This window comes from Rosa rugosa, chromosome 7 (genome assembly GCF_958449725.1).
Source record: "Rosa rugosa chromosome 7, drRosRugo1.1, whole genome shotgun sequence".
Classification (NCBI taxonomy): domain Eukaryota; kingdom Viridiplantae; phylum Streptophyta; class Magnoliopsida; order Rosales; family Rosaceae; genus Rosa; species Rosa rugosa.
Genome location: NC_084826.1, coordinates 4,732,775 through 4,747,680, shown reverse-complemented (window position 1 = coordinate 4,747,680; position 14,906 = coordinate 4,732,775). Strand labels below are relative to the sequence as shown.

At 40.6% G+C, this 14,906-nt stretch overlaps 3 protein-coding genes across 3 annotated transcripts; all 3 read right to left on the bottom strand.

Moving 5' to 3' along the window:
• Positions 1-2,211: 2,211 nt before the first annotated feature.
• Positions 2,212-4,592, bottom strand: LOC133721337 (protein SRC2-like). Its single transcript, XM_062147916.1, has one exon. The coding sequence runs from the start codon at positions 2,992-2,994 to the stop codon at positions 2,377-2,379; it is 618 nt and encodes a 205-aa protein (XP_062003900.1). The 5' UTR covers positions 2,995-4,592; the 3' UTR covers positions 2,212-2,376.
• A 154-nt stretch (positions 4,593-4,746) lies between these two features.
• Positions 4,747-5,840, bottom strand: LOC133721336 (protein SRC2-like). The gene has a single exon (XM_062147915.1). The coding sequence runs from the start codon at positions 5,734-5,736 to the stop codon at positions 4,909-4,911; it is 828 nt and encodes a 275-aa protein (XP_062003899.1). The 5' UTR covers positions 5,737-5,840; the 3' UTR covers positions 4,747-4,908.
• Positions 5,841-7,993: 2,153 nt separating this feature from the next.
• On the bottom strand, positions 7,994-12,582 carry LOC133723922 (PWWP domain-containing protein 1-like). Its single transcript, XM_062150793.1, has 2 exons — positions 11,324-12,582; positions 7,994-10,766 (listed from the first exon to the last, which is right to left on the bottom strand). Exons 1-2 carry the CDS (start codon positions 12,390-12,392, stop codon positions 8,245-8,247), a joined length of 3,591 nt encoding a protein of 1,196 aa, XP_062006777.1. The 5' UTR covers positions 12,393-12,582; the 3' UTR covers positions 7,994-8,244.
• Positions 12,583-14,906: the final 2,324 nt, after the last annotated feature.

The window sequence follows — 14,906 nt, the reverse complement described above, 5'->3', positions numbered from 1 at the left end:
CAATGGGCGGGCTAAGCAAGCAGAAGGAGTTGCTCCCACATCATGCACCTGGCCAAACCCTTAACATTACTTTCCATAACAATCAAGGGTAGCCAAAATGCATGAGATGACAGCTCTAACCACTCCTCAGCCCTCTTAATCAGTTAATTGGACCAAAGGGAGCTCTCTTTTCCCTCCCATTCACAACTTAGTTACAGAGATTTCTCTCTTCAACTCGCTCTATCTATATCAATAATATCATCTAGCTCACTCTTTTGCATTAGTGTTGAAGGAGAGAAGAGAAGCTAGAATGACCACAAGAGAGGCTATATATATATCCTATCCAGAGCGAGGCCTCGCTCTGAAATTAAAGTGCGGGGTTTGTGTTTATGGTCACTTTTCGGTCGCATATCCACATCTCGACCGTTCAGTTTTTAGGTACTAATGTATAGATCATCTCTGCAAAATTTCAGCCAAATTGATAGTCGTTAAGGTATCTAATTTGCTTAAACTAATAGACGAACTGAATCTGTCCAAACTGAACCGTACTAGCTGTAAGGCAATTATCAATGCCTTAACGACCATCAATTTGACTGAAATTTTGCAGAGATGATCTATACATTAGTACCTAAAAACTGAACGGTCGAGATGTGGATATGCGACCGAAAAGTGACTCTAAACACAAACTTCGCACTTTAATTTCAGAGCGAGGCCTCGCTCTGGATAGGATCTAATATATATATATATATATATATATATAGTTATATACTACTGCTTTGCTTCACACATGTGTCTCAATAATTGTTATGGGAACCTACTCAACCCTACAGCTAGATAGCTTGTGATATATGTAATAATAGTACGTACGCGTGGTGATGTTTGCATGCATGGGGTACATTTCGTCCCCATTAATTTACTTCTATCTTGGATAAATATTGGCACGCATGCCTGCAGCCCTGCATGGTGCTCGATCCATCGATATCACACGACGTACGTTATAAGAGCAAGGACGACAGACAGTACCTCTGATTAAAGCATATATGATTACTAACTATTTCTATGGGGTGATTATTTATCATCTAAGCATATTAACAATTGTTAGTAAGAAATAGTAGAATAGAATCTGAAAATGCAGAGCAATACGCCTATCTGAAAATCTTTCAAAGAGATATAAGGTCAGAACCTACTGCAAGTAATATTCCCACGCGTAAGATAAGAATCCCACCATTGAAAGAGCAACAAACCCCACCAAGCTAGGTCCAACAGTCGTATTCAACACTTCAAAGATTTGTTATATATCTTTCTTGTACTATATTTTGAGCTATGTGCATAGTGGCTATGTACCCCAACAGTACTATATAGAAATGTATAAACTTTTACCCTAGCTTGATATTCATTATTGGTGGAAATCTGATGCACATCATACCAAAGTATGATTCAGTGGTCATTTCTTGGTAAAGTAGATGACTCAAGCAACGTTGGTGTTTGTCATTGATGTTTCCATTTTCCAATTCCCAAATGCTTATTGGATTAAGATTCTGAGATTATCTAGCTCAATAAATTTGATCGATCACGTACGTAGACGTACATATTTGATATGACTTTTCGATTTTGTTGTTTCTCCTTGGTGATCTTTATATGTCTGTCTATCTAGCTAGCTAGGTTCTCCAACCAATTGTCCCCACAACTCCATGATCATTGTCATGTGTTAATTAGAAATGTCATAATGCAATTGAATTATTAAACGATATAAATTTATTTAGTTCAATTCATGAGACTATACAACAGGATGAATCGACTGAAGTGCTAATGGTATTGTGGGCAAGAAATAGACCTCATTATAGAGATCGAGAAGTTATGTAAATAAAAGTTAATTTTTTCTTTAGATTGTAGTATCTCTTTTTTTCTTTTCTTTTTGTCTGTACATTGTAGTGTCTCGGTAAATGTCGATCAAATATTCAATTTATATTCACATGAGAGGTTTGAAGCAAACTAGGATTCAATTTGATATACAATGGAGACAACAAAATCCCAATAACTACAGATGTTCATATGAGCAGACAGATAAACCAATAACTTCAACCAGAAGCAACTATGTGAAACTAGATTTTTTTTTTTTTCCTGGCAAATGAAACTAGAGTTTGTTGAACATGAAATCAGGTAAGGAGATACTCCATAGTCTCCCTATTTACATTACTTAACGAAATTAACAATTTTAAACCCCCCAAGATGGTAAAATTTCTGGAAATCAAAAAAGTCATCTCTGAACCCATCAATATAACCAGCATCACAAGCAGCCATGTCCCCCACATCAGAAACCACGTCACCAACCAACAACCCACCCTAATAGTCCGGTTACTGTGAGAGTGTGAGGGGTACGGTGTACCTGTGACCGGATTATTGTATCGGGTACCCGTAACCTTGTTGCACAATCGACGAGTACTCGTACTCGGCTTGCGACTGTAACGGATACCCATAACTCAAATGCAAAAGTGACGAGTACTCATACTCGGCCTGCGGCTGTGGCATGGACATCAAACTCCTTGGCTGCTCGAGAACCTCCTTTTGGGCCTTGGGCTGAACGGGAAGAGGAGCCCAAAATTTCTCGCCGAACTTGTAAACAAAAGTGACGTTGCCTTGGGGTTTCTCCTTGGGCCTTAAAACCGTGTAGGTCACGTACGGGAGGTTGTCCTTGCCACTATTTTCTAGCAGCTGACTCACCGGAATGACGGCCTTTCCGATCTTGGTTTCCTTGAGGATTCGGTCGGAGATGAGCTTGATCTTAAGTGTGAGGCGGTTCTGGTTAAGAGCGGCGTCGTCGAGCGTGAAAGTGAAGGGGGGGTTGTTCCATCTGGGGTGGGTGCCGCAGTTTTTGTGGATGGGTGTGATGAACTTGTGCTTGTCGGCTCCGCCGGAGACTGAAACGACGGCGTAGACGTCCATCGTGGAGAAGTTGTTGACGTTCTTGATCTGTTCAGCCGATAACAGCCTTATTTCCAAGGTCCTGCAATCCATTGAAGCTGAATCCGATTCTTGAAAATTCTTAGGGAGCGAACTTGTGAGATTAGAATATATAGAAAGAAGCTTTACCTATGTGTAGTAGGATACATAGAAAGAAGCTTTACCTATTTGTAGTAGGATAATGGACTGAAGATGAGATTATTTGTGTGTGTGGAACTGGACTTTCCTAATTTAATTGTTTAAGGAATGATCTCGTCTTACCTAGTCAGCCTAGACTAGCTTGTTGTCCACCTCTATAGCTTGGGGTTCAAGGCAATTTAAGTAGATGCGTTCGTGTTGTGAGATTGAGAAGTGAACTGCTAATATTTTTCAGTGATCTAAATTTGACACAATATACAAATTTGACGATGTGGTGTTAGCTCAGTGGTTAGAGCACTACTTATGTACGAAGTCATGGGTTCGAGTCACCATGGGGGTAGGAGTGAAATCATTTGATCATCTTCTATATAAAAAAAAAAAAAAAAAAAATTATATGTCAAATTTTAATTTGACACACTTCCATCTCCATTGGGTATAGCATAATACTAGCAAAAACATAAAATATATGTCTTGATAGTTGGCAATCGTTGAGGCGTTTCGGACTTTCGTTACCAAAACTCTACTCTTCTTATTTGGATCATCTCCCTTGAGTGCCACCTCCCTGAAATAGGAAACAAGAAAACTTTGATGTAAGATTTTTCATAAATCAAAAAGCGGATTGGACAATAGCAGAGCACAACGAAATAGAATAAAGTGACTATTTGCTACATGTGCATCGTGCTACTTGATTACTTAATATCTTGCACTCATAACATTAGATGTCGACAAATAAACCATTTCATAGCCATACTGAAATGTAAAGTATCTCTAGTAGATTTACAAAGCATCCGTACACCTCTCATTCCATTATTGAAAAGTGTCTTGAAACGGGAGGCTCGTCGTGGTTGCATCACGGAAGTGGTAGTATTCTTCACGGCAAGAAAAGAATTTAGGCCGGTAGTGATTGGATAAATAAACAAATGAGAGGGAAAAAGCCACAAACCCTAAAGCTGAAATAGAAATATGAAATGACCAAGACTCCCTCAATTCATATGCATGAAACCTTGGAGACGGTCTATTTTCTTCAAGAAGCCCAATAGACCATAGAGAAGGGAATTTTTGGAGGTTGAACAACATTATCACACAGTTGACCACTATTTGTATGCATTCTATATTTGTTTTGTCGACTCGCTCATTGACACTCAAGTTATTATTTATCAAGTTCTTGATCAGTTCAGTATACATACCCTGTTGATTTTGACATCTCTATCTTGAAAAATAGAACTGTCATGATGCCGATGTGCATGCCACGGTCCTAAAACTAATTTAAGCTTCATACTTCATACTAATTGGCATTTGGCAACATTGTCACCCCTCAATTTCATATGTAATGCCATGTTTGTTTATGCTTGTATTCACCTTCTCGTTAAAATTAATTCCATGTTACTTGTTTGTTTATGTTTCTAATCAATCTGATTACGACAAGAACCATCAATATAATCGCCACCGACAAAAGAAAGAAAGTGGCATCCACAACAACTAGGTGGATGAATGGTACATATTCCCTTCAAATAAATTTGACCCCTAGAGCATAACACAATTCCAAAACTTCAAGCTTGTTCTTCAGCAATTGCTTAAACCAAATCGAATTCCTAACTTCAACCACAAGCAAATAACTCATAGTAGTCAAGAAATCAAATATATACATCCGTTATAGGCAAGAAGGTATAAACTATAAACCTCCATTGATTTATTGAGCGTCATATAAACCCTCAAAACCTTCTCTCAAAGTCTCTCCCATTTACATATTCATAAAAACTAAACTACTAATAAGAACCGAAAACAAATGTAACAAATCAAACAAATGGAAACCCCTAGTCTAGAAACTTTCTAGAAATCAAACCCATCACCCATACCATCATCATAACCAGCATCATACGCCCCCATCTCACCGACATCGGAAACCATATCTCCGATCAGCAACCCACCCAACAGTCCCGCTCCCAACCCAAGCCCCATGTTCCCTCTTCCTCTTTTGGGCTTCTGCGGCTGCTGCACGTACCCATAACCCGGCTGCACTACCGGCGGGTACCCGTAACCCGGCTGCTGCTGCGGCGGGTACCCGTAACCCGGTTGCTGCTGCGGCGGGTACCCGTAACCCGGTTGTGGCTGAGGCGGGTAAGGATGATAAACCGGGTGGGCCACTCCGGGTGGCGGGTAAGCGGAGCTCGACCCGGCATGGCCCGCCGGGTACGCCATAACGGGCTCGTGGGCCTTCTTGTGGGCCTGATGCAGGACCGGAAGAGGCGCCGTGAATTTCTCGCCGAACTTGTACCCGAAACTGACGCTGCCTTTGGGTCTTCCCTTGGCAGTCAGGACCGGGTAGGTCACGTGCTTGTCGTTCTTCTCGTTTTGCAGGAGGTCCTTGACCGGAACCACGGCCTTTCCGATCTTGGTGTCGCCGAGGGTGCGGTCAGAGATGAGCTTGATTTTGATTTTGAGGCGGTCGAGGGCGGAGTTGTCGAGGGTGAACTTGAGGGTGTGGTTCCATTTGGGGTTGGTGCCGGCGTCTTTGTGGACGGGGGTGCGGAGCTTCTGCTTCCTGAAGCCGTTACCGGAGACGGAGACGACGGCGTAGACGTCCATCTTGGAGAACATGTTGACGTCCTTGATGTCATTGGCGCCGAACACCGTTACTTCGAAAGGCCTGCAATCCATTGATGATGAAGATCGAATCGGATATTGTTGAAGAAGATCTTGAGATTTAGATTGAAGAGAGAGAGAGAGAGAGAATCAGAGAACTGTTATTTTTGGAGAGGGAGGTCGGAGGTTATATATAGTAGTGGAGAAGGAACCGACTGTGGAGCAAGAATAATGAAAGGCGAAGCTTCGTTGAGGTGAGGAATTACGATTTTGCCCTTGAGAACGCGGGGGGGGGGGGGGTGTTGCATTGTTTTACCGAGTGAGCTTCCAGTGCAGTTTGGGGAGTTCAGGAAAGGTGTAGGATATCTTCTACGTGTTTCATACGTGTGGCATGGGGAGCGAAAGAGTAATTAAAATATCTAATGCTGCGCTATTGACAAATGGAATAGTGCTTAAGCAAGACGCGGTTTTCTTTTTTATCTTCTTATTTTTTCATTTATTAGTTATTTAGAATTAAACCATATAATCAATATATCAAAATGGGCCGACATCTATTTATCTATATTATAAAGTTAAGGTAATCACGACAAGTGGCTCAATGAATGCACTGACTATTCAAGATATAAAACTCTCACGTCTTGCATTCGAATGTTAGGTTAGTTTATTATAATTACTGAATTATAAACGTAATTATAAAAGTATGTCAGAGGATTAAGTTTGATATATAAATGTAATAGTTTTAAATATTAGGAAAGTGACCCCTCAAATTTCAAAAAATTTCTGTATAAAAATTCAATCTTATAATTAATAAAAAATTTGTTTACGGTAGATCAAATACACCACAATCATTTGTACCAAATAATAATAATAATAATAAGAATGTGTATTAATATAGATTGGTTTTATCTAGTGGTAAATCAGGTTGGGTCGAGTTCAAAGCAATCTCCATCAAAAGAGTTGATTTGATGTTATAGGCTTGTCTGCTATTAAAGTACATATACATCAAGTAAAATTTTCGTTATAAATATTTATGATACTATCACTTACAAAAAAAAATATTTATGATACTATTAATAGGGTTATAAAATTAGATATTAAGCCTCGGTGTGACATAAATAATGGAAGATTGGAAGGATTTGAGATGATCGACATGCACATTGAGCGGCTGAAAAGAGAGTGCTGTTTCTTTTCTTTTCCTCTTTCACTTTTTATGCAAATAAAAGTGAGTAAAGAAAAGTAGGAAAGAAAAGGATAGGTGATTTTGGTAAGCGTGTGAAGGCCGGCTTGACCGTAACCCTTACGTCATCGTCAAAACATTCCTATAGGATTATATTTTTTTTTCTTGAGAAGGAATGTTTATAGGATTAGATTAGTTCTTCCATTTCCATCTTTTCGAAGATTCTTTGCTTTACACTTTTACAGAAATTTTTTTAATTCAGTGAGTACTAGACAAAATGAGTGGAGAATAAATCATAAATATCTATTTCAAGTGAAAAGATAATTAAATTCGCGGATAAGCACATAATGTACAAGTTTGAAATAGTTAAATCCGTTACGGAGAATAAAAGTTAGATTCTAGAGAATGATAACTTTAATACTATGAATTATCGGCAAATGCTGTTTAATGAAAATTATTTTCTACAATGGTTATTAGAAAAGAAAATTTTGTTGTGGATCGGTGTAATAATTTTATTTCTATTTTTGTTAAATTAATGTGCACAAAATTACTTTCTCATAGATTAGTTTATCTTACTATTATTGATACAAATACTAGAATTGAAAGTCTCGAAAGAAAATGAACAACCTTACCTGTTAAAGAATGTTCGTCGTTTCAAAAAACAAAACAAGTCTACATGGATTGTGGCCTCTGCTAGGGTGAGCTCTTATCAGCCCAATTCTATACTTCTTTAGTTTTATAACGGTCACATATTGACCAAATAATCTATAGTCACACTTATATTCTAGTTAATCATAACTAGTTATGTTAAACCTAAATGTAACCGATTATGAAAACATTAATATGTCCACATCTAGGATGATGGGCTAGTCTTTTTCCACATTCCTGATGCTTGCTGTTTTGCAATCAAAAGACATCGGGTGCACTTTGTTGGTCGGGCTCTGTCACCATGCCCATATGCCATTATGTGCTCTAAACAAAATTCACTGCCATTTGGTGCTCGTAATCCACAAGGTCAAGGCCATTATGAGCACAGTTCTCCCATTCACCCCAATTTGTATGAGCACAAAGCCAGTCTAAAATAGAGAAGGGGTTGCGAGAGCTAGCCCGCCGAACAAACCTCAACAAAAATTCAGCCAATGAAAAAAAAAAAAAGAGAGCAGATAAACAAGATGCCACTATCAATATCATGAGTACATATGTGAGTATTTCATTAGTAAAAGAAACTACATGGTCCGCTGAGACTACAATTTGCTTAGATTGGCAAACTCTTCGACAGCTTCACTGCAAATTTATAGCCGGTAAGGGAAAGCTTTCAAGCCAACTTAAAGCTTTCTTTCAATGGATGTTGACGCGACATGTAATTTTCTGGTCTTGCTTTATGGGCATATATATTCAGGGACTCATCAAAGAGGATGGTAGGGCACATATCCAAGCAAGCCCTGTACGTTGGTCACAACATCATTGCACCTTGTCAACAGGCTTAGCATCTGCTGGGAAATATCAACTGTGGGTGCACTCGGAAATGTGGAGGGTGTGTTGAGAATATTGTGACTGCTTCTGCTTGGTGGTGGAGGTGGCGTCATTTCCGTATGCTGCTGTGAAAAATTACTATGTGGTGGTGGGGGTTTTGCATATTGAGAAGGTGGAGGCCGACTATGAGGAAGAGGAAGTATAGGAGGCAATGATGAGGGTGGAGGAGTAACCTTTTGAAAGTTTCTAGCATTATAATTCATCATAGCAACAGAAGTAGAAGAAGAAGGTGCACCATCATCTGCAAAACTAGCACTGTTGTTGTTGAAGTTGTTATTTCTATTACCAGGCATCATCAATTGCTCATTTCTACTAGGTTCTTCCCCACCCAACATGAATTTTACACGTGCAGTTCCTTTACTATTTCCATTGCCACCAGTTACCTGTCCTCGTGGCTCATCACCCGATGACTTCTTCAGAATCGACTTCGGCTGGATTGCACTGTGTGAGAGAGACTGCAGCTGCTGCCGCTGTTTGAGTGCCGGAGATGGCATGAATGCAGAATCCTTAGCCCGCGGGGTCTCAGTAGAATTGTCATCTCCATTGCCCTTCCCAGATGCAGGAACTTCAGGACCGTCCACCTCTCGAAGCTGGAACCTCACACTAACGTTGCCAAAAAAGGAGTTGTTTGAAGTAGCAACCTTATATGCTGCTTGTGCATCAGATTTGTACAGAAATACAACTCTGCATGTCGAGGACTTGTAGAACACACGGAGACCAGACTGATCCATTGGTCCAAAACGAGCAAATTTTGCCTTCAGTTCTGCAGGTGAAGGCAGAGAGATTTTGGGAGGGAATTTCATCACGAGCATGGTGGGCTCAACAACCTTAGATGGAGGTTCCATTTTCTTCACAAGACCTGGCTTCGGTGACTTCCGCGATATGGGCACAGCTGTTTCTTTTACCTCTCCACGCTGGGTCTCTGAACTTTTTAGACCAATCTTCCTTTCTGCAGCCAATGATTTTAAATCACTCATTTTCTTGGACTTCTTAGCTGCAATCTCTCCTTGACGATCAGATGGAGCACGTTTCCGCCCAGCTATGGTGCGGTCATCGGATCTGAACAAGGGTTTTCCTGCCTTCGAGGAGGGAACATCTCTAACTGGTTCCCGAGGAGAAATTTCTGAGGCTTTGAGACCAGATGGAGTTTTAGAGCTGCGACCTTCAACAAGCTCTGTTTCTGATGGCGGTGATAGAACCAAGCTTTTCTGATAGACAAGGGCCCGGAATTGCAGAAAGAACTGCCGAACAATTGCAGGGTTGTTTGTTTCACGACCATGAAAAGGATCAAGTGCAAGGGCTTGCAAATCGCTTACTAGTTGTGGTAATTCAAGCTCTTTAAGAATCGGCAATGTTCCAACAGATCCAGACAATTCATTATTGACAGCAACATCTTTCTTATGATGTTCTACCTGAAACTCTTCTTCTGGAGCCAATCCTGCATGGTTGGGCTTTCCAGCTACCTTACCCACCAAGGAACTCACTTTTCCAGAAGTCAAAGTCCTCTGTGGATCTCTGAAGCTTGTTTCTGAACCCAACTGTTTCTTCTTCTTCTTTTTCTTTTTATCTCCCATAATAGAGTTCTCAGGGTTCATGTCACCCAGTGGCCGTTTAAGAACCTTTGCCTTTTTCACTCCACCAACAGCCTTCTTTCCAGCTGAACTCTTTGCCTCAATTGGTGAAGGATCTCCAACACTGTGACGACCAACATGAACTTCATTTAATTCATTGTCTTCCTCCACTTTCTTTGGAAAACTCAAAGGTGGTTGTAAATTGTCATATGAACCAGACAATTTAGCACTCTCTTCATTTTTAACCTCCATCGGACCCTCCCCTTCCTGCTTCAAAGACTCTGATGTTTCATCTTTTATACATTGCTTGGTCCCTTCACCCAATAAATCAGAGCAGCCGGTGCTTGCAGGACCTACAGCTACATTCTGTGTCAATACCTCTTTCACCTCCCGCAGGGCTCCACTTTCCTTGTCCAGAGAAAGCTTTAGAGATTGCTTTGCACCAGTGATAACAACTTGGCTGGCAAGAGAGCTGTTTGCTGGTACCTGATTTAAGTTTACAGTTTCTTTGCCGGATGCATCCCTGCTCATAAACTCAGTCTGCTCATGTTTTAAAATCTGCGGCTTCATAGAGGGAGATGGAGCCCTCTTTTGTAACATAAAATCTCCATCTCCTAATGCTATTGATCCCTCCAAGTAAGCGGATGGGGCTGAGGAACTAGCTTGGCCCTGTGTACTTTGGTGGGATTTCACATTGCTGGTTTCATCTCTCCGCTTGAAAAGGTATTTGTCTTTCTTTGAATGGTCCTTGACTTTCATAGGTTTTGTGGCACTCTTCCGCCCACCCAGAGCTTCAGCAATCACCAAAGGACCACTCAAAGGTGCTGAATGAGGAAAAATTTCCATCAGAAACAAGGAGGGGCAGTGCACACATATTAAGCCAATTCAATTTGCAAGACAGATGAAAAGGCATGAAAACAATTAAACTGAGCAGAGGTACAATAAAAAATGTAAAGATGATAGAGTATTAGTACAAGGAGGGTAAAGTAGAAGGATTTCTAAACACAGTCATGGACTGGTACTAGTTAAGAAGAAAGAAAAACAGACCAAAGATTACTGGAACCTGGATGTGGAAGGCTACTTCATATCAAAGGACTACCAAGACTATCGATACAAGGTCTAGAACACATTCTTATAAAACAACTAATTTACAAAACCTGTGCAAGAATAATATCACTGGAAACTGATAAAGCTTCTCCTTATCGGCATAAACAACACAAATCCTATGCAAGAATGTAAAACTAATAGTTTTTGAAAATATTCAGAACCAATAATGCAAATTACCAAACACACTCATCTGTAGCTATGGTTAACCGCCAAAGTAAGATACAAAAATGAAGTGTTCAACCATGACAACGATGACGAGAAAGCATTGATATACCTCGAGGCTTAACAGGCTGATCTGACACTGCAACTGCATTACGCGAAGACGACCGAGCCCCAAATGCCTGAGCATAGGTCTCATCATACTCTTCAAACACAGCCTTCCGATACGCAAATAGAGTAGCCTTATTCTTAATAAAGCTAAGGCTCTTCTGATCACCTTGGACTGGTGAGCTTGCCAACTGCTTTACGAGAGCCACCATCTCAGCAGGATTAAAACCATCCCTCGCCTTCCTAATCTGATCCGTAGAGTACACTGCTCCATGCTCATAATCCGGCACATCAACAACAAAGTACCCCGGCACACTAGTGGTCCGAAAATTATACGGATTCCTACATTTACACACAAAACCAACTCCACACCTTCGACTCACCTCATCAACAGCCTCCTCTACAGCCCTGTTAAAATTCCTGTAATTCGTCGTCCGAGACTTCTCAGCAAAATGAGGCTCGAATGGGATAAGCTCAGCCGGGTCGAACCAGCCATAACTACTATCACCAAAGAAAGCCACCAGGACATGACCTTCCCTTCGTGTCCGGCGCACCTGAGACGTCGCAAAGGCCTCGTTAAATATATGCCCCGGCCACCACGGATGAGACTTGACCTTCCCCCACACCATATCACCGACTTCGAAACCATAGCTCAGAGCTCTGGAGGTTCCCAAAGCCATTCCGTCCTTCTCATTAGCCACATACTCATCAAACTCGGATAACAAATCCACACTCTCATTCTGAGCCTCAGAGCTATCCTCATCCTGATCATCAATTTCAACTCTCGCAATATCAAACACATCATCAATATCATCGTCGCCGCCCTGAATTTTAAACCCTTTCGATTCCATTCCCTTATCTACATTTCCATCGCCACTCTCCGAGCTAACCCCAACCCTATCAGATCTCCCGCCCTCGGAGCCCATAGAACCGCCGCCCTCGGTCTCTAAATCGAGCTCCATTGGCGAAACCCTAGCCTCATCCTCGGGGCTACCAACGCCGCCGTCCTTAGGTTTAGCTTCCTTAACGTCGTCACCGGATTCCAACTTCGCATCCGATTCGAAATCGTTGCTCATTACAGAGATCTCTGAACCAGCTATAAGAAATTCTTCGAAACAGTGGAGAGATAGAGTTAGGGGTCCCGATGTGGAACCATAGGAATTCGGAAGCTTGTGAATTTGATAGTGAGAGAAAGTGAGGGTTTTGAGGGATTACCAGTAAACCCTAGAGAGAGAGAGAGAGAAGGAAGAATTGGGAATTTGTGATTTTTTTCTGGGCTGGGTTTGAAGAAAACGAATAATGCGCTTTACTCTTTGGGCTATTTACTATTATATCATACAGCACACCACTGCCAAGTTTGGCCACTAGAATGCTGCCACTTCTTTTCTTTTTTCTAATTTTTGTTTTATTTTTTTTAAATTTTTTTTATCACTAATCACTTGTTTGTTCTTCTTCACTACTTTCAGGTGCTATTCCACCATACTTTTCTCATCCATCATAAGAATTTGAAAGAATATCATTCACATGTTTTTGATAGTGAAGTGTTTTGTAAAACTATTGGAAGATGATAATAAGGGGTTGAGAAACGACTTTTTTTTTATATTTTTCTTTTTGGAATACAGGGCTGGTGCGGCTGTCCTCAAGCCTTGATTAATAAAACTGTCGAATATGGGGGGGGACATTATTACAATAAGCATATAAAGAACATCCTGGAATACTATCATGAGAAACGACTTTTTAATAACGAAGTTTTGTAAACTTATTTGATATCAATGATGTGAAAGTTATTTTGATATTTACGCGGTACGGCGGTTTTGGAACTATTTGAGTTAATTGAGAAGCCATACAAAAAGTTTACTTGTTCGATATCAGTTTTCGAGTTGAGCTAAAGTGATTAACATGAGTTGAGCTAACCCCAATAGTGATATCACAATGAATTGTGTAGCTCAAGGGACTAAGCATCATTTCTAAATGCGGTTCTTTGTAGCTGCAAATGATTGTCTTTGTAGCTGCAGATGATTGTCATCTGCAGCTTTCAGTAGCCCCGCACTGGAAAAAAAAAGGGCTAAATACTAGTTACTACCTTGTACTTTAGGTCCAAAATCAATTCAGTCCCTAGACTTTTAATTTCATCAAAAACACCCCTACTCTATTATTTCTCATCTAATTGATCATTCCGTCAGTATTCCATGAGTTGGAGGCGTTAACTAGCTGATGTGGCATGCCAACTCAACTCTTGTGGGGCCCATATACAAGGGAAAGTCTCATAATTAACCCTGTCTCTCTCTCACCCCTGATTTCACCCAAAACCCATTACTGTGGCTTTCCCCTAAACACGGTCCCAAGTAAAAAAAAATAATAGGAAACTATCTCTCTTCCATCGAAGTTTGACGAAATCAAAAAAATTCAAAAAGCTCATTGAATTACGAAGGCGTGAATCTTGATCTGGAGGGGCGCCGACATGGCCAGCAACGATCTCGATGTGTGGATACCCATGGCTTTCTTCAGAAATCAGAACTGACATGCAGCAATTCCTTCTCCGCTTCTTCCACCAAGACCAAGGCCGGCTTGTCTTCGTCCAAGTCTAATAATTATCTAAGTGTTGGAAATTTGCAATTGATTGAATCATAATCAATATGAGGCGGTTGTTTTGGTGATGATTCTTGGTTTATTTGCAGAAAAAGCAAAATGGGGTGGTGTAAGAACAGGTTCAGTGTGCAAGCATGACCACTCAAGTCGGTCAGAGAAGATCTACGAAGCCGAAAACGGACGAACCCGTAACCGGAAAGATTTGAAATTTAGATCGGAATTGCTTGCCTTCTGTATATTTTTCTTGTGTAATTTCATGTGTGGTTAATCACTTGGGTATTTTTTTTTCTGCCAAAATATTAGAGTAGAGAGAAGATTGGAAAAAGAATCTTAGCACTGCAGCAGCTCATTTCACCTTTTCAAAAGGTTTAATCTTTCTCATCAAAAGCTACCCAGACTTGATCTGAATTCAACACAATGATAAAGTTGGCCAATGTCATGAAATTTGCAGTGCAGACAGATACAGCCTTAGTTCTTCATGAGATACATCAGGTTCTTGCAAGAGCAGGTTTAGGTTTTGTGCTCGACATACAGGCTTGCCTTTATTACCCGCAAGTAATATTGAACAACCCACCAAACTGAACCCAGCAACAATCTCAAAGGAAGAGAGTTAGTTTTCCTATATTTTTTTTTATTTGGGACTCTGTTTAGGGGGAAACCATTGTAATAGGTTTTGAGGTTTTTGGTGAAATCAAGGGTGAGAGTGAGCCAGGGTTAATTTGGGGATTTTCCTTGGATGTGGGCCCCACAAGAGTTGAGTTGGCATACCACGTCAGCAACTTAACATCTCAAACTCACGGAAGGATCAATTAGATGAGAAATAGTAGAGTAGGGGTGTTTTTGATGAAATTAAAAGTTTAAGGACTGAATTGATTTTGGACCTAAAGTACAAGGTAGTAACTAGTATTTAGCCCAAAAAAAAACTATAAGGTGGAGGTATTTTAGTTTCTACAGAAAGGAAATTTAGGCATCACCCTCAGAATCACATATAGTAGTCCATA